The 20,466-nt window shown below is 41.9% G+C and overlaps 1 protein-coding gene across 4 annotated transcripts in view; it reads left to right on the top strand.

Moving 5' to 3' along the window:
* XPNPEP3 (X-prolyl aminopeptidase 3) overlaps nt 1-20,466 on the top strand; it is a 287,901-nt gene that overhangs the window by 217,516 nt on the left and 49,919 nt on the right. For all 4 annotated transcript variants that reach the window (XR_013262366.1, XM_077452550.1, XM_077452549.1 and 1 more), the window contains exon 8: nt 11,713-11,896. Coding sequence is in view for 3 of the 4 variants with exons in the window: in XM_077452550.1 (XP_077308676.1) it covers nt 11,713-11,896 (184 nt within the window). In the remaining variant the exon portion in view is untranslated. The remainder of the gene's footprint in view (nt 1-11,712; nt 11,897-20,466) is intronic.

The raw sequence follows: 20,466 nt of genomic DNA, 5'->3' as shown, positions 1-20,466 counted from the left end.
TCGTCGAGTCAACATCTCCAGGAGAAGAAGAAGAAGAACAAGAAGAAGAACAAGAACGGAAGGCGGCGGCGGCGGCGACGACAGCGGCGACAGAAGACCGGGCCACCGCCTGTAAAAGAGCTACAAGAAGGCGCGGTGGCCCGGCAGAAGAACCGAAGGCGGCGACAGAAGAACGGAAGGCAGCGGCGACAGAAGACCGGGCCACCGCCTGCAAAAGAGCTACAAGAAGGCACGGTGGCCCGGCAGAAGAACCGAAGAGGGGGACAAGACCCCCGAAGTCGGGAGAAGAGGCCGGCGGCGGGGAGGAAGAAAGCCGGACTCCTCCGCTAGTAAAAGAGCTACACACAGATAGCGGAGGAGTCCGGCGAGAAGACCCCCGAAGACGGAAGACCCCCGGAGCTGTGCAATAAAATATTTTTTCCCTGTGTTGTGTTTTTTTTTGTACTTTATTTCACAGGTGAATGGGTAGGGGTACATTGTACCCCATACTCATTCACATAGGGTGGGGGGCCGGTATCCGGGGGCCCCCTTCTTAAAGGGGGCTCCCGGATTCCGATAAGCCCCCCGCCCGCAGACCCCGACAACCAACGGCCAGGGTTGTCGGGAAGAGGCCCTTGTCCTCATCAACATGGGGACAAGGTGCTTTGGGGTGGGGGGGCCGCGCGGCCCCCCCTTCCCCAAGGCACCCCCCATGTTGAGGGCACGCGGCCTGGTACGGCTCAGGAGGGGGGGCGCGCTCGCTCGCCCCCCTTTCCTGGCCGGCCGGGTAGCGTGCTCGGACAAGGGTCTGGTGTGGACTTTGGGGGAACCCCCACGCCGATTTTTTTCGGCGTTGGGTTCCCCTTTAACTCCATTCCAGGCGGCGGAGCCCGCGACGTCTCCTTCGCGGGCCCCGCCTACCTGTACACGCGCTCGAAATGGGCGGACTTTCCGAGCGGGAACAGTTTGCTAATTTCGAAAGTAGCCTACACACGGGCGGACTGTTCGCTCAAACACAGTTTCAGCGGACAGTTTTTCGGAATTTCCGAAAGACTTTGTCCGTCCAACTGTCCGCTGAAACTGTCCGCTGAAAGCCCACACACGAGCGGACTGTCCGCCCAAACACTGTTCAGCGGACAAGGTTGGGCGAACAGTCCGCCCGTGTGTACGCGGCCTCACTCTCAACACCAATATCACACTGCAAATGGCCGCTATGGGAAGAATATTTTTATAGCGTGGTATGGGACTAAGAGCAGTGAGCCATGATTGAATAGAGTCCTCATGACAGTGTCCAATCATGGCTCTGACAGTGCTATGTGCCCTGATTGGGCAAAGCTTTCATTGATTCAGCCGATTAGGGCTTGCAATGCACTGTGCAGCAGCACAGTGCATTGTGGTCGCTCAGCGGGCCGATCAAATGGTCAAATTCCCCGATAATTCAAATGTTTGTCGAACGAACAAACAGCCAATGCCCAAACTCATTCTTAGGCTGAACACTAGTTGTAAATTACTACACTGTGGTAGCTTCTTTTGTGGTCTTAAGTCCATCGTAATGGACAAAAATTTACTTTTCTAAAGTTATGTGTCTCTAAAAATGAAAAATATTGAGAGAACTAAATTTCAAACTGTGGCCGCATGCTGGTACTTTACACATTCATGTATTGCCTCTACAGTACCTCATCAGCTCAATCATCAAATGCTGGAGAGGATGTGACTCCAAAAGAACCACTGTACATACAATATGTGGTGGTTCTGCTCGGTTCTTTAAAGAGGAAGTAAACCCTGATGGGTTTACTTCCTCTTTTTTTCCCTGCAAAGGTAAAGCATAATGGACTACTATGCATCGCATAGTAGCTCATTATGTGTCACTTACCTGACACAGGAGCCAGCGAAGTCGCCGCTGTCACCTGTAGTCCGCCGCATCCATCTTGGTTGTGGCGTCTCTCGCAGCTCCGACGAATGACAGCGGAGAAGCCGCGATGACGTCACTCCCGCGCATGCGCACGGGAGTCGCGTCTCGGAGCTCCGACGCTGCCATTCGCCGGAGCCGCGATGACGTCACTCCCGCGCATGCGCACGGGAGTAGACAAATTTGGCAAATCCATTCTTGGACTTGCCGCATTTAGTGCGCCTGCGCGCCGCTGTCTACGGCGCATGCGCCGTAGACAGCGGTGCCCATTTTCGGGCAAATATCTCCTAAACCATATAGGTTTAGGAGATATTACTTGGACCTACAGGTAAGCCTTAATCTAGGCTTACCTGTAGGTCAAAGTTGTTTGGAAGGGTTTACTTCCATTTTAAGTGTATTAGTGTAATGTTTCAAAAGTAACACCTAAGATTTCTGATGGCTCTATCCCTCTGGACCCCTGAGACACACCTCCCAACTTTTTAAGATGAGAATGAGGGACACTTATTAGCAACGGTATGTAGGCATAGGCAACTCACCCTGCCATGCCCCCTTAAAGTAAAATTATACCAAAAAAACAAAACAAACCCACAAGTGCTTTTTTTTACCACTACTATTCCTTTAAACTGGGTTTTGAAATTTACAAAGCAATTAGAGCAATTTAGAAATCAGATGAAAGGTTTAGCACTGGGAAACACTTTTTAAAAGATAAAAAGTGCATTTTATATACAACTATATAGATCAGACCAAAATGAGAGACAAATGAGGAGGAAAGAGGGACAGAGGGATTTTACTCCAAATCAGGGACAGTTGGGAGGTATGCCTGAGACCATTTATTCAATGGCTCTAACATTTCGTATAAAGACTATCCAAATTGTTTAATCCTTCATTTATTTAATTTGGCAAAGAAGAATGGGGTTGATTTACTAAGACTGAAGAGTGCAAAATCTGGTGCAGCTCTGCATACAAACCAAGCTTAAGGTGAAGTTAGAAGCTGATGGACTGCCATGCACAGCTTCACCAGATTATGCACTCATCAACCCCAATGTGTCTTCGAATTGGAAATCGACATTGCTTATCTCATCTCATCTTGATTTAAAGTGCTACCTATAGGTAAGCTTAGAATAAGGCTTTCCTATAGGTAGTAAAAATATCTCCTAAACATGCGCCATTTAGGAGATATTTCACTTGTAGTGCGCCGATGTTGTCATCGGTGCATGAGCTGTGAAGGAACGGACCACCGTGCCATTTCTTCCCCCTCCCCTGTATGTGCCGTGACTGACGGCTTCCATATGTATGCATGGGAGTAATGTCACGCAACTCCGGCTAGTCACAAAGCCAGAGTCCGAGGCCCTGGAAGGAAGAGGGGCGAAGATGGACGCGGCCTGCTCAGGGGACAGTGCGGGGTTCATTTGCAGGTATCATATAATGGGATAGTATGCGATGCATACTACCCCATTATGCTTTCCATTTGTAGCCCTTGCGGGGAGCAAAAAGGGAAGTAAAACCCATCGGGGGTTTACTTCCTCTTTAATAGGATAGATAACATAATGCTTCTGGAGGAATTAATACAGCATAGCTGACAGACTGAATTACAGCATTTCCATTTCAGCTCTGAAAGATTTTTTTTGCTATACTGCACTGAGCTATTTTAACTGCTAATTGTCCGGTCATGCAATGCTGTACCTGCACAAAATTCATATTGTTTCTTTCACACAAATAGAGCTTTCTTTTGGTGATATTTGATTACTACTGGGCTTTTTATTTTTTGCGATATAAATGAAAAAAAAAAAACTTAAAAAAAAAAATATATATATTTTTTACATTCTGCTATATAACATATCCAACATATATCCTTTTTACCCTATTTTTTGTGGTGGTTTGCCCTTTTCCACAGACTCCTTATTTCTTTTTCCTTTTCTTCCCAATTTGGTCACATTTCTTTGGTAATTTTTTGCTTGCTTAGGACACCTTAGGATGCACAATTAAGCACTTCCTTTTTATAGGCTCTTTTTACAGCCCCTATACACAGTCTATTTTCCATCCCTTTTCACCTAGATATCGCTCTTTAGGTGTGTATAGGTTAATGTCTCATCTCACTTTAACTCTCATATCATATATATCTGTTTAAATTTGAAGAGTCCTTTACAACCCCCCACATCTGCCGTGGGAGGAAACCGATGGGTCCTGTGATCTACTGCTTCCTCCTTTGTGGGTGAGCTGATCCCCTCGCTATTTAAATTACTGTAACTCTTCTGTTATGTCATTATATGATTCGCTGCTATTTGATTATTTGCAAATATTTTTATTTACTCTGTAGACTATCCTCCTGAAGAAGCGGTTCGCCGCAAAACCGGTAGAGGAAGCGTTTCTGTACCCCTCTTCAATAGAAACCTTACGGGGTTACCCGTCGGTAGTTTATTAAATTGTGGTGTATATGATTTTAGCAATATGAAAGTTTTGATGGATTTCATTTTTTTGTCCTTATTAAATTACTTGTAATTTTTTTATAACAAAGTCTTTTATGATTTATTTAGTACCGCAATAGTCCCCTCAACAAACATTTTTGGGTGTGGATATCAAGGGAGCAGCCTCAGCAACTGCCCCAATATCCTTAGAATTCCCAATTCTTGACAATTATCAATTGGGATGATGGTACTGTTATATGTATTACATATATTTTGTATTCGAGGCTATACTCAGTCTATGGCTATATTCATGGGGTGGATAATACACCCAGGGTGGATAACACACCCGTTTTTAAGAGGCACCAACCTCTGAACAGCAACAGTGGTGGGTGTCTCTTTTGAGTGCCTCTATTTTTTGTATCTAGATATACATTACTTTACTTTATTTATTTTTTCACCACGATAGCTAGTGGGATTGTCATTCCTTATGCCGTTGGTGACACTGAAGTACGGTTGTTCCCATGCTTTGTTTATTACATTATTACCTTGATTATACGATGTTTGTAGTATTATTGTTTATATATTATTTTTGTATTTTGTGAATAGTGTTGCTGTAAAGGAGATCCGCTCCCCCCAGGGGGAAGCTTGGGTCTTTTCTTGGATCCTTTGTTGTGTTCTCCTGTCTGGCAGATGTGCGCTCGCCCTAGTGGGTCCCTTATTTTGGGTCCTCCTTGTGCTGGATGCGCCCGGACCTTTTGGTCCATGGGCCCCTCCGGCACGCACATGCGCTGTGCGCACATCCATGCACAGTGCGTCCGCATCAGCGTGCGCGATGGTTGCATGGCCGTGCGAGTGCGCGGTGTGGGTGGGCGGACCCCCGTGACATCAGACGCCGCCGTTTAGCGGCGTGCGCTGATGCCGGAAGGGTTGGGGGCTTAAATAGTGGTCTGTGTTAGACCACTGTTGAGCAGTTTTCAGGACTCCACATGCCGGGTTGCGCTGTTGGACATGTCTATACAGGTTAGAGTATTGCTGTTTTTGTACCCGATGACTAGGACCTCTAGTACCCTAGGTCTCCTGGTCTTATCTTACTTTATGCCTTTTTTCATATGTGCTTAAAGTGATTGCTCTGTGTGTACCCCCACAGATGGCGATCAATACCCAGGTTCATGTTTGTTTCCTGGCTAATGAATTACCATATTAATTATCATGATTACCTGGTGTGCTAACCTGCAATACACCTGTGGTGTCCATCTACAACAGCAACCTGTGCATACATGCTTACCAGTTCCTCCCTTTGGGGAGTGTATTATATATATAGTAGGTGATACCTGCCCTGCACACTATACATTTGCATTCCTTGGCTACTATGGTGTTGCCCTGTTCGATCTCCCTCTATGAACATGGGTGGTGTGCACTGGATAATATAGCACAAACGGTATGTTTGGCTTTTACTTTCACACTTGTTTCACTTATATCCTTTTTACCCTATTTTTTGTGGTGGTTTGCCCTTTTCCACAGACTCCTTATTTCTTTTTCCTTTTCTTCCCAATTTGGTCACATTTCTTTGGTAATTTTTTGCTTGCTTAGGACACCTTAGGATGCACAATTAAGCACTTCCTTTTTATAGGCTCTTTTTACAGCCCCTATACACAGTCTATTTTCCATCCCTTTTCACCTAGATATCGCTCTTTAGGTGTGTATAGGTTAATGTCTCATCTCACTTTAACTCTCATATCATATATATCTGTTTAAATTTGAAGAGTCCTTTACAACCCCCCGCATCTGCCGTGGGAGGAAACCGATGGGTCCTGTGATCTACTGCTTCCTCCTTTGTGGGTGAGCTGATCCCCTCGCTATTTAAATTACTGTAACTCTTCTGTTATGTCATTATATGATTCGCTGCTATTTGATTATTTGCAAATATTTTTATTTACTCTGTAGACTATCCTCCTGAAGAAGCGGTTCGCCGCGAAACCGGTAGAGGAAGCGTTTCTGTACCCCTCTTCAATAGAAACCTTACGGGGTTACCCGTCGGTAGTTTATTAAATTGTGGTGTATATGATTTTAGCAATATGAAAGTTTTGATGGATTTCATTTTTTTGTCCTTATTAAATTACTTGTAATTTTTTATAACCAAGTCTTTTATGATTTATTTAGTACCGCAATAGTCCCCTCAACAAACATTTTTGGGTGTGGATATCAAGGGAGCAGCCTTAGCAACTGCCCCAATATCCTTAGAATTCCCAATTCTTGACAATTATCAATTGGGATGATGGTACTGTTATATGTATTACGTATATATTTTGTATTCGAGGCTATACTCAGTCTATGGCTATAAAAAAAAATATCAAGTTTATTTTTGGCCAAAATGTATTCTGGTACATGTCTTTGGTTAAAAAAAAAAATATAAATCCCAATAAGTATATATTGATTGGTTTGCGTTACTCTACTAATGAGACTGGCTGAGAAGATAATAACATCTAGGGTGATCAAGGGTTAAATGTGTGCCTAACTATGTGTAAAGTGGGCTGCTTTTACTAATAGATCTCTAGGTTTTTCACCCCTGCTTTAACCGGGACTTGCTGACTGGATCCTGCTGTGTACAATCACAGCGGGAGCCGTCCATGTTTCCGATACCCAAAAGTAGGCAGCAACGTAAATTACATTGCGGGCAGGCGGTAAGTGGATACGGGAATTTGGGAGAACTGTTAAAACGTCTACTGAATATTTCAGGTTTACTGTTCTCCGAATGAAAGACATAATCAATAACCTGTGAATTAGACGTCTGATCTTACTGTATAAGTGGTAAATTGTATATCTGTACATAAAAGGGATATTATTATTTATATCTCATAGATGATGCTGAGGGGTCCATGCTGCTATTTTTTTCTCTTTCGTGGTAGCTTGTTCCCTGCTTGGTGTTCCTGTGCAACTTTTTATGTTGTAAAATTATATGGTTAGGAAGTTAACTGCACAGAGAATGAACTGGTCTTTTTATTGTAATAAAATATCTGTTTCTAATAAAAATTAAATACAACAGGGCTCTCTGATTCCTCCTGTATTGAATTGTATTGTAACTGTACTGTAGACATGTTTGATGCAAATTGAAGGGAGCATTTTAGAAGGAGAACCTTGTGCCAATCAGGGCCGGTGCTACTACTAGGCAAACTAGGCAGCCGCCTAGGGCTCCCATCCACTGGTGTTCCTACTCTCTTCTCTCTGCAGCAAGCAACTAAGTCTCAGCATCAACAGGCAGCTGCCGCACTGTTCGCACATAGGGGGTTATTTACAAAAGTAAAATCCACTTTGCACTACAAGTGCACTGCAAGTGCACTTTGAAGTGCAGTCGCTGTAAATCCGAGGGGGTCATGCAAGGAAAATAAAAAACAGCATTTTAGCTTGCACATGATTGGATGATAAAATCGGCATAGCCTGCCCTCATTTCAAATCTACCCCTCAGATTTACAGCGACTGCACTTCCAAGTGCACTTGTAGTGCAAAGTGGATTGGCCTTTCGTAAATAACCCCCATAGTGTCAGAGGCGCAGTGGCGGCGGAGGACTATGTCTATGTCCCGACTACCGAATGAATGGTAGCAAGCAAACGTTAATTGATGGGCACTGGAAGGCTGCATTTGATGGGTGCTGGTAGGCTTCATTTGATGGGTGCTGGTAGGCTTCATTTGATGGGTGCTGGTAGGCTTCATTTGATGGGTGCTGGTAGGCTTCATTTGATGGGTGCTGGTAGGCTTCATTTGATGGGTGCTGGTAGGCTTCATTTGATGGGTGCTGGTAGGGTTCATTTGATGGGTGCTGGTAGGCTTCATTTGATGGGTGCTGGTAGGCTTCATTTGATGGGTGCTGGTAGGCTTCATTTGATGGGTGCTGGTAGGCTTCATTTGATGGGTGCTGGTAGGGTTCATTTGATGGGTGCTGGTGAGGCTGCTTTTGGTGGGTGCTGGTGAGGCTGCATTTGATGGGCACTGGTGGGCTGCATTTGATGGGCTCTTCATTAAAAGGTGGGGCAGAGCAAAGGGGGTGGAGTCAGGGGTGGAGCCAAGGGGGGTTCGGCAAAATGAGGTTCTGCCTAAGGGGTCATAAATCGTTGCACCAGCCCTGGTGCCAACTGTGAAGCGTAGTGGTAGAAACATTATAGTTTATGATTGATTTGCTGCTTCAGGGCCTGGTCAGATTGCAGTTATAGAGTCAACTATGAATTTTGAATCATATCAAAGTGTGCTTGATAATGTGAGGCCATCTGCCCAAAAGTTGAACCGGAACTGTAAATTAAACTTTCAATGGAATAATATAATATGCAGAACACTAGTAAAGGAGTGACTCAGAAAGAGGAAACAAAGGGGTATGGACCGGCCAATTCAAATACCTGATTTGAATTCCATTAAAATGTTGTGGGGGAGTCAAAATGAGCTGCTCCTTTTGCAAAAAAGGAAGTGATCAAAAAATGTAATCTGTGTCAGAGACTAGTGGCATTGGGTACAAATAAATGATACTACCATTTCTGAGGTTAAGGGTGTACTTTTTGCCCTGTATACTACTATTTATATTGCTGTTTTTGTTATATAAATGATTGCAGAGAAAAAATTGCCCTTGTGTTTTTTTTTTTGGGGGGGGGGGGGTGTTCATCTCTTGTTCTGCTTTCCTTTTTCTTTTGGACCCCATACTTATTGGTTCCTTGTGGGTCACCCAGATTGTCATAGGAGAAAGCTCACCCGAGATAATATTAGTAACATAAAACCGTATAACCTCAGCTATTTTATGTTGTCTAGTGTTAACTGTTAGTATAGATGGGTTAAGTCTCCCAGTGCCTCCCTTGGTGTACGTATGGATAGCGATATTGATGCATGCTCCAAAAAGGTTCTGATGCTCACTTTAACATCTCGTGTTTCTTATTTAAAACAGAACTACACTACATCTGAGCACCACAAACCAAAAATGCTATTTAATTACTTTTTACTCACTCATCTATCTTTGTCATCATTCTTTATTTTGCCTACAAAATCACTTTAAAAAACACCCTCTTGCATTTCTGGTTGTAGCTATCTTGAGTAAGGGCAAATGATTTATGTAGCATTTACTTTCCGGAATCCATCTACCTTAGCTAAGGCATGTAGGCAGGAGGGTGTGCTTAGCTGATAAAACTCCTCCTCCCCTCCTGTAGATTCCTGGGATGTATTACATCATTTGTCTAGGCATGATAAGCAGGAAGTTACTGAAAAAATGTAATAAAAAAGGCTTAAAACAAGCAAATATAATATACTTTCCTATCTATTTACCAATGCTAGCAGCATAAAGGTTAAAAATAGTCAATGATGATTAGGAGAGTGACATTCCGCTTTAAGTATATCACCTTTATTGTAGGCACTGTTTGAATGGAGATGTAATATTTGCCTGTTTGAAATTGTTGAATAAGTCAACAATTACCCTGGGTGTACTTAGTGTTTCACATGAGTGTATGCCTGGGGTGAGCACTTGCATCAGTGTTGATAACAAGTTCAGTTAGTTCTTACTACCACCACTTTAAAGGATAGGTTCACTTTTGGAACATGTTGCATGTTTCTTTCTAAAAGGAAAAAAACTGCGCTTCTAAATCTTGATAAATAAAAACAAAACAAAAATAAAAATCCAAAAGTGATATAAACTGCGACTTTACTGTGTGATACAAGCACAGTTAGACATATGCAAACAGAGTCGCTGTGACATTTAGCAATTGTTGCAAACACAGTCCAAAAAGATAGTTGCTAAGGTAGGATCCTCTTTGTATATGACTCAAATTGGAAAAACTTGCAGTCACCATCCACCACCATGTACAATAGTCCGCAGAAGACACCACCACCTTGGAATGGTAAAAAAAATGCTTGCTTACCAACTATAATGGACCTTTATTCAAGAAAGGTCAATAATGCTTTTGACTGTATACCCTGCCAGGGCCTCTCTGAAATGTTCCGGCGGTGTTCCTTTGGGCCACAGTGGAAGTCATCTGACCATATTCTCCATATTGTCATGTCCAAAACAGAAAATACTCCACATGGTAAGGCAACACGCACTTACAGGACTCGTGGTATGCAATGACATCAGAACATTGCTCCACCCTATGCGTTTCATCACACAATGACATCCGGGGCACAGACATCATGCTGCGCCATCGTCTCAAATAGTGTTTCACAGAACCGCACCTCGATCTAAATCTCGAGTGCTAAGGTGAACACCAGCCAAGCCTCATTCAGCATATCATCCCGATCCATATGGAATCACTATTTCTAATTAATTATTACACTACACTTGCCTCAAATGCATTGATCAACTAAATAAAAAAAACTTTATAAAGGTACTATGTTAGCTTACACCTAATGGTTAAGTGAGTATCAGTCAAAAAGGAAGGTCCGCACATAGTGTAAGACTGTTACTGAAGCAATTTAATCAATTTGCATTACACTTGCAGAGATAATCTTCATAGTAGCATGTAGCAAAACAAAGTCAGGCTGGCAATTGTGCAGAGAGGACTGAATTGGCGTGCTAATGAACGTAGTATAGGCAGCATTCTTATATGTTTCATCACAAAATTACGTCTTCCAGGTTCCCGGGCCTTCCTTTTTTATGTATACCGTCCTTTAAGGAGAGATCTGGAGCAGCTGGCTGAGCCTGTTGTTTGCTGACCACTGACACTGCTGTGTGAGGCTTTCCCATTCATCCTATGCGCATTTTGACCATTTATAATTTTAAAGTCATGGCCACAAAATGTCAAGTATGTGCCATTAATAGATGTAAGAATAGGAGAAGTATGGATATTATTTACACAAGTACCTCCCAAACTTTCAAGATAGAACTCTTTAATACTTGCACTTCTACTGGGGTTGTATACTTTAATGTCCTTGCGGACTCCAGCATGTCAGTAGGACCAAGGGGGCCCTGCAAGTTAGGCTCAATAAACACATAAATAATATTAGGAGGGGTTTTAGGAAGCATTCTGTTTCAAAACCTTATACTCTTGTAAATAATAGGGACCGTACAAACACAATATTTCTAGGAATTGACAAACATAGCCCACACTGGCGGGGAGGCTCTCTGCTAAGAGGGATTTCAAAAATCAAAATGAAATGGATATACAAAATAGGATTCCCCCCTCCTTGGGTCCCCAGCACTGCCATGTTGACGGTGGGCTGCTCTATCTGAAAAGACATTTCACAGGTCCCAGGAGGTTGCAGGCAGGGAGAGGGGGATGAACTTCCACTCGGATCACCTAGGCGATCCAAGCAGAAGTGGAAGAAGGTACCTGTCAAAACTAGGCACCCCCTCTCTGAAAATATTTTTTTTTACAATAAAGAGAGGGTAATGCATTGAACACTTCACAGGCAGTTCTGTGAAAGAAGTGCAGTAACATTTTTCTTTTTTATTTGAAGGTTTTCTGCTGCACAAGAAGAGCTGTATGATGCTGTATTACAAGTGCAGAAGTCCTGTTTAAATCTGTGCATTACAGGCACAAGCCTAGAAGACCTCTATAGCCACATGTTGACTGAGCTAAGTAAAAAATTAAAGAGCCTTGGCATTATGCACAGTGGATGTGGCAATAGCCAGATTTTAAAGGTAAGTTTGTTAAATGGCACAAAACTAACTTTTTTTTCTAATTTAAAACTGCTGCACATTAAAGGACAATTCACACCAGTGCGTTTTAGCGCAGCAGTAAAATGCAGATCAACAGAAAGGACATAGTTTCATAGTTAGTAAGGTTGAATAAAGACACCAGTTTAACCTGAGTGAGTGTCTACCCCTATACATTGCACACTCACATTGGTCCCTACCTTCAAGAAGCCCACAATCTAAGGTCCCCATTCATATACTAGAGCCAATTTTGGCCAGAAGCCAATTAACCTACCTGCATGTCTTTGGAGTGTGGGAGGAAACCAGAGTACCTGGAAGAAACCCACGCAGGCACATGGAGAACATACACACTCCAGGCAGGTAGTGTCATGGTTGGGATTTGAACCAGTGACCCTTTTTACTGCTAGGTGAGAGTGCTAACCACTACACCACTGTGCCCCCGACATCTGAAAAACAATGTGTGCTATTTACTTTATAATGTTGCGTTGCGCTAAAATGCAAAATGTATGTCAACAGATGCCAAAATGTATGTCAAAGGATGTCAGTGCTTGTTAAAACGTGACTAAAATGGATGGAAATGTACATGCATTTTAGCGCAAGCCATTGTAAATTGGCCCTAAAGCTGAACTTAAGGCAAACCTAGTAAATATAGTATTGGTATACATATATGGTAGCTGTTTTATCTGCCAATGGATTGTAATTGTGTCCATGCAGTATTCAGTTTTACACAGCTCTATAAACATCACAGCTCTGTCTGGCACGTAAGGAAACGTGAACTTTCTCAGCATTTTTTTTTTTTAGGCTCAGTTCACACTGGGCGGGCTGGTTGCGGGTGCAGAATCGCACTTCCCTGTGGCCACATTTTTGAAAATGTGCATGCACCTTTTTATCTGGATATGCAGGCATGGCAGCCCATTCAAATGAATGAAAATTTGCCAACACAAGTCGCATGGCTCGCACTAGTGTGAACTGAGCCTTACAGTTCTGTTAAAGCTCAATGATTTTCCAATGTAATTGGTTAATTACCCTTAAAAGGCAGTTTAGCATTTTTTTAAGCCTACCATATAATAATATGTAAATTAATTTCTATCTTATAACGCCCATGGCCCGAGGAAAAGGAATAATACCTCACCTCAGCCTCTGATGAACTGGATACCATTAAGACAAAATCTAATTAGTATCATTTAAGAAGCTGAGGGAATTTTTCTTAAAACTTTGCTGAAAGTAGAGTAGGAAATGATTAGAAGTTTACGTAAACACTAACAATGAACTTCTCTGTTCTGTTAAATACACTATTGTTAAATGTGTTGGATAATTCCAAAATAACTTGTGATCCTGCTATAAATTGCTGTCTTATCTCAAGTATTCTCATCTTCTGGCCCAGTTTGATTCTGTGGATTACACCTTCCTTCTATGTTATGGAGTGTAGTGCTATTACACTTTCTGTTCTGGGGTTATAACAATGCTCCTCCATAAATACAGTAAAGTTAGTGAGCATTGTCACCCTGGGATAGGACATGAGTTACTACCAGGTTTACCAGGTATAATTGAAGGAAGGAAACCTAAAAAAAAGGAAACTGAATGCTGCCACCACATTTATGAACTGGTAAGCTGCAATATATTACATTTTTTGTTCTTAGGTTTAGATACACATTGAACATGGCTGGTGGGAGTGGATGGCAGGGTGCTGTATATAGCGTCTACAATGACATATTTTGGTTTGACAGATGGGTTTCAGCACCATGTCCCAGGAAAGTACACAATTTAAGTATAAAAACGTATTTTTTATTAATTAATATTATAAAAAAAATGTTGTCCTAATAAAAAAGCTTGACAATTGTTAACACAATCAATTACAGAGGCAATATACATAAGCAACCGTCCCCTTCCATTATATCACTAAACTTTCTTAGGCTCAGTTTACACCTATGCGTTTTTTTCAATAATGCACTACAGTCCATTTAACATGGTTTCCTATGGGATAAGTTCACATCTATCTTTCTTTTCAGCCGTTGCATTTTTTGGAAAGGGTCAAGGACTATTTTAAAAGCAAAACGGTGTTCTCTGGAATTGTCCACTTGTACAAAGCTATTGGACACACATCGTCAAATTTCTCCATGATATAATGGGCACCCCATTAATGCTATACCCTAAACAGTGCTTATTGGGAATAGCCTGAACCAGCACTCACCAAGACCTTTCTCCAAGAATCTCTATTCAAAAGCCATAAAAGTGATAGCCCAAAACTGGATGAGAAATTACCCCCTGAATCCAACACTTGGATACGTGAAATCAAAAACACTTTGCCCTATATATAATTCTTATATATTCACAGTGGGTGTCCTTCTAAATATAATAAAATGTGGGAATCAATGGTTACAGTCTTCCAAAACCTGTGTCAAACGCCTTATCTCCTTGATACCATCCCATGGTCTCTCACTACAGATTATTGGCTGTATATATTGACAGCCATGGAGTCGATTTACCATCCACTGAAAGTGCACTTGGAAGTGCAGTCGCTGTAGATCTGAAATGAGGAGAAGCTCTGCTGATTTTATCATCCAATCATGTGCTAGCTAAAATGCTGTTTTTTTATTTTCCTTGTATGTCCCCTTCAGATCTACAGTGACTACACTTTCAAGTGCACCTTCAGTGCACTAGTAGTGCAAAGTGGATTTGCCTTTTGAAAATAACCCCCCATGTTATACATTGTTTTAACTTTTTGGACATGTCCTAACTGCTGGGATTTTCTCTGGTCTATTTGATAACCCATAGGTTGTGCTTACTCTCTATTGATATTATCAGGGGATGAACCCCATTTTTCTTGTAATCTATGTACAGTGGTGTGAAAAAGTGTTTGCCCCCTTCCTCATTTCCCGTTCCTTTGCATGTTTGTCACACTTAAGTGTTTCGGAACATCAAACCAATTTAAACAATAGTCAAGGACAACACAAGTAAGCACAAAATGCAATTTGTAAATGAAGGTGTTTATTATTAAAGGTGAAAAAAAATCCAAACCATCATGGCCCTGTGTGAAAAAGTGATTGCCCCCCTTGTTAAAACATACTATAACTGTGGTTGTCCACACCTGAGTTCAATTTCTCTAGCCACACCCAGGCCTGATTATTGCCACACCTGTTCACAATCAAGGCATCACTTAAATAGGAGCTGCTTGACACAGTAAGGTCCACCAGAAGATCCTTAAAAGCTACACATCATGCCGAGACCCAAAGAAATTCAGGAACAATTGAGAAAGAAAGTAATTGAGATCTATCAGTCTGGAAAGGGTTATAAAGCCATTTCCAAAGCTTTGGGAATCCAGCGAACCACAGTGAGAGCCATTATCCACAAATGGCGAAGACATGGAACAGTGGTGAACCTTCCCAGGAGTGGCCGGCCGCCCAAAATTACCCCAAGAGCGCAGCGACGACTCATCCAAGAGGTCACAAAAGACCCCACAACAACGTCCAAGGAACTGCAGGCCTCACTTACCTCAGTTAAGGTCAGCGTTCATGCCTCCACCATCAGGAAAAGACTGGGCAAAAATGGCCTGCATGGCAGAGTTCCAAGGAGAAAACCACTGCTGAGCAAAAAGAACATCAAAGCTCGTCTCAATTTCTCCACAACACATCTTGATGATCCCCAAGACTTTTGGGACAACATTCTGTGGACCGAAGAGACAAAAGTGGAACTCTTTGGAAGGTGTGTGTCCAAGTATATCTGGCGTAGAAGGAACACTGCATTTCATAAAAAGAACATTATACCAACAGTAAAATATGGTGGTGGTAGTGTGATGGTCTGGGGCTGTTTTGCTGCTTCAGGACCTGGAAGACTTGCCGTGATAAAAGGAACTATGAATTCTGTTGTCTACCAAGAGATCCTGAAGGAGAATGTCCGACCATCTGTTCGTGTACTCAAGCTGAAACGAACTTGGGTTCTGCAGCAGGACAATGATCCTAAACACACCAGCAAGTCCACCACCGAATGGCTGAAGAAAAACAAAATGAAGACTTTGGAGTGGCCTAGCCAAAGTCCTGACCTGAATCCTATTGAGATGTTGTGGTATGACCTTAAAAAGGCCGTTCATGCTCGAAAACCCTCTAATGTAACTGAATTAGGACAATTCTGCAAAGATGAGTGGGCCAAAATTCCTCCAGTACGCTGTAAAAGCCTCATTGCACGTTATCGCAAATGCTTGGTTGCAGTTGTTGCTGCTAAGGGTGGCCCAACCAGTTATTAGGTTTAGGGGGCAATCACTTTTTCACACAGGGCCATGATGGTTTGGATTTTTTTTCACCTTTAATAATAAACACCTTCATTTACAAATTGCATTTTGTGTTTACTTGTGTTGTGCTTGACTATTGTTTAAATTGGTTTGATGTTCCGAAACACTTAAGTGTGACAAACATGCAAAGGAACAGGAAATGAGGAAGGGGGCAAACACTTTTTCACACCACTGTATGTACAAGTATTAATTATACTTTGTATAACCCTGTATGAACATTTTTCCTTCTTTTTTTTTAATTCTTTATTTTTAAATGTAAAAAAAAAAAAAAGAATATGACATACAGCACAGAGCGTATTGGGCATACCCAGGCTTAACAAGTCGCAAGGACCTGGATTAACTATACATAAACAACTAACTATCAACCCCACCCTCCTCCCTCCCCCCTCCTCCCTCCCCCCTCCTCCCTCTTCCCTCCTCCCTCTTCCCTCTTCCCTCTCCCTTGTGCAACGCGCCCATCCCACACATAGTAGGATAGAGTCATTCCCACAAAACCATCAATATCAACATGAAGGTGATACCCTAACCTCCTCTAATATCATGTATCTGGTGTACCTTTTAACATGCATTCCCTCTACTCAAAACTACTTGCAGGGGTTATAGAACACCTCATCCAACAGTTGACATCTGCCAGCCAACCTTGCCAAACCTTGTCAAATTTTCTCTGGCATCTCCTAGTCGCATATGTTGCCTTGTAGAAAGGTAATGATTTATTGACCATACCCTTCCAAAATGCAAGTGACAGTGCTGCTCATTCTTTCCAATATAACACTGCCAATTTTCACGCATAAAATAAGGTAACAGATAGAAAAGTCCCCTGTACCCTTTTTGGTACCAAATCCTCCACCAACCCAAAAGGCAAACAAGGATGGTGAAAAGGACTGCAATCAATAGAAGTTCCTGTAAAGTATGTGTGACCTCCGACCAAAAATTTTGCACTTCCTTACAATGCCATAAAATATGATCAATGTCAGTCGGCGGGGTCCTATATCTCCAGCATTCAGCCAAAGTGGATCCATAAATAGGGGCTAGCCTAGCTGGAGCATAATACATTCTGTGTACCAGTTAAATTGGATGAGGTGATCTATAAATAACACCAGTGCCTTAAAAGGAACCTCCCAAATGTCATCCCAGTATTCTCCCTGAAAACTCTGAATCAGTTGCATCCAAACATCTATACATTTATCCAGTGCCTTTGGCCTTACTGTAAATAATTCTTTATACAATATCGACAAAGGCTTGGCCAAAGAATCATCATGTAAAAGAAGTTTTAATGCCGAAGACCGAAGGTCCACGGTATAAGAGCCACATACAAAGGCATGTCGCAGCTGCAGGTATCTAAATAGATACTAGTTCGACAACTGAAATCTGTTCTTGAGCCGATCAAAAATACATAGCTTCCCCCTTGTACTTGCTTGATTCCAACCCCTGCCCAGATGACTGCATCCGGAATATCTCCGAAATGCGGTAATTTGGGATTGTAACACAACTGGCTTGACAGAGAGATGGAGTTTAACAAAAAGATGCATGATCGCCTGTACTTCATCCCATGCCCGTATTGTTACTCTCATGGATCTTGTTCTGGGTGACTGCAATGAACATTGTTCTTTTAAAAAGTTCATGTTTAAAGCAGAGCTCCACCCAGAAGGGGAAGCTCCACTTGTTTGCTTCCCCCCCTCCCCCCTCCGCTGCCACATTTGGCACCTTTTGAAGGGAGCGGATACCTGGCAAAACCAGGTCTTCGCACCCACTTCCGAGTAAGATTGCTGCATCGCTGTGTGGTGATCTACAAAACTTCTGGCCCCACCTCCTCCTTCCCCCCGCTGCCTTCTGGGAGACAGGTAGGTGTCCTTATATTAAAAGTCAGCAGCTACATTATTTGTAGGTGCTGACTTATTTTTATTTTTTTTACCCCAGGCTGGAACTCCTCTAAGTAAAAAACAAAAAACAAAACAGTGTGTTTTGGTTCAATAGACTTCAATGGAGAAGCTGCAGAAAGCACGTAGTGTATTTTTGCCACGATTTTACAGCGTTTTCTAATCCACCCAACAAATTGGGCAAAAAAAGCATACAAAACCCATAAAAAAAGCATGAAAAATGTGTCCAAAGTGCATGTGTAGAAACGCAAAATGCACAGCAAAAAGCACTGCCGAAACGGATCAAAAGTAAACTGCATAGGTGTGAACCGAGCCTAAAACTCAGTGTGTAGTTTTATCCACAGTTCCATAGTGTAGATTCTTCAAGTGGAGGGGGGGAAGTATGGTGATGCAAGAGCTCATAAAAGCCTTTGTTGAGCGAGCAAGAAAAGGAAATGTCTCAAGATTCTGTAAAATAATTTTTGATTACCATTTATTAGCTAGTAAATATTACTCCCCATGCCCCAAGAAAAAAAAAATTGCTACTAAAAAAGCATGTATTTCCCATGGAAGGTACTGGTAATATTTGTGTTAGTCATAAAACCGCTTATTTTCCTGTTTTGCCTCTTGTGATGGTCTTCCAAAAAAATTGAAAAACTAAAGGTCTGCGTTCTGGAATGCGTTTCTGCATGCACGTTTTTGATGCATTCTGGAGCGTTTTTTCCTCTTTTTTTCTTCATCTAAATTGAGGACATGTGAGTTTAGTGCGTTTTTTATGCATTTTGCAGCATTCTATTAAGGAAAAATGCAACATATTCTACTTTTGTTGACTTCACTGGAACGCATTGCACTGGTGTGAACTAGAGTGATTGAAATCTATGTCCATGCATTTTTTATGCAAAGTAAAATTGCACTTGATGGCATCTGGTGTGTATCAGCCCTTACGGGTTGATTCGTAGAGAATTTGCATAGCCATCCAGTGAAAATGCATGTACATTTGTGAATGGAGCAAAAAACAAATGTAAATTGTCTATATTCTATGCTGTTTTATTATAGATCATGGAGTTTAACCACTTAAGGACCGGAAGGATTTACCACCTTAATGGCCAGGCCATTTTTTGCAATACAGCACTGCATTATTTTAACTGACAATTGTATAGTTGTACGACACTGTATAGCCAATTAAAATGTATGTCCTTTTTTTTTCCCCCACAAATAGAGCTTTCTTTTGGTGGTATTTGATCACCTCTGCGTTTTTTGTTTTTTTTTGCGCTAGAAACAAAAAGAGACAGACAAATTAAAAAAAAAAAAATATATATATTTTTTTTTACTTTTTGCTATAAAACATATTCAATAAAAATATATATAACAAGTCTAATGTCTTCATCAATTTAGGCCAATATGTATTCTGCTATATATTTTTTGTAAAAAAATCCCAATAAGCATATATTGATTGGTCTGCTAAAGTTATAGTGTCTACAAACTAGGGTATAGATTTAAGGACTTTTTATTTATTAATTTTTTTTTACAAGTAATGGTGGTGATCAGCGATTTTCAGCAGGACTAAGACAAACCAAACACCTAACTGGCACTTTGATGCTTTTTTTGGGAACCAGTGACATTATTACAGTAATCAGTGCTAAAAATATGCACTGTTACTATAGACACTGGCAGGGAAGGGGTTAACATCAGAGGGTTAAGTGTGTCACTAGGAGATGCTTGCTTACTGTGTGGGGATTGATTTGCTGGAGGGACACAGAGATCCGTGTTACTGATTAGCAGAAACAGAAGATTTGTGTCCTCTCCTGTCAGAATATTGATCTGCCTTGTTTACATAGGCAGATCACCATTCTGCCTTCTCTGGGGAATGATCAGCGGGTCCCAGCAGACATCGCATCCGCCGGACCTGCTGATTGGCTCCTTCTGCGGCCAATAGGTGCGCTTGTGCACGAAGCAACGTACAGGTACGTCGAATCGCGCAGCTGTGCCACCTTGCCACAGTACAACTGCGGCGGGCGGTCGGCAGGTAGTTAGATGGAAGATAATGCATTTGGCCACTAGATGGAGTTAAAAGTCATTGTTTATTTTGTTTATTATAGGTATTTATATAGCTCCAATTTACACAGCTCTTTACATATATATTGTACATTCACATCAGCCCTCAAGGAAATTATAATCCAAGGTCTCTAATTCACATTAATACATAGACATACTAGGATCAATTTACCTACCAGCATGTCTTTGGAGTGTGGGAGGAAACTGGAGTACCCCAAGGAAACACATGCATGCACAGGGAAAACGTGCAAACTCCAGGTAGTGTAGTGGTTGGGATTCAAACTGATGACCATAGTGCTTCAAGGCAGAAATGCTAACTAAAGTGAGGGGGAAAAAAAAGTATTTGAACCCCTGCAGAT

Source organism: Lithobates pipiens, unplaced genomic scaffold (genome assembly GCF_037356315.1).
Source record: "Lithobates pipiens isolate NorthernLeopardFrog02 unplaced genomic scaffold, aLitPip1_a1.2 Scaffold_23, whole genome shotgun sequence".
Lineage (NCBI taxonomy): Eukaryota > Metazoa > Chordata > Amphibia > Anura > Ranidae > Lithobates > Lithobates pipiens.
Note: the sequence above shows the minus strand (reverse complement) of the source record. Positions and strands in the feature narration are given on the sequence as shown.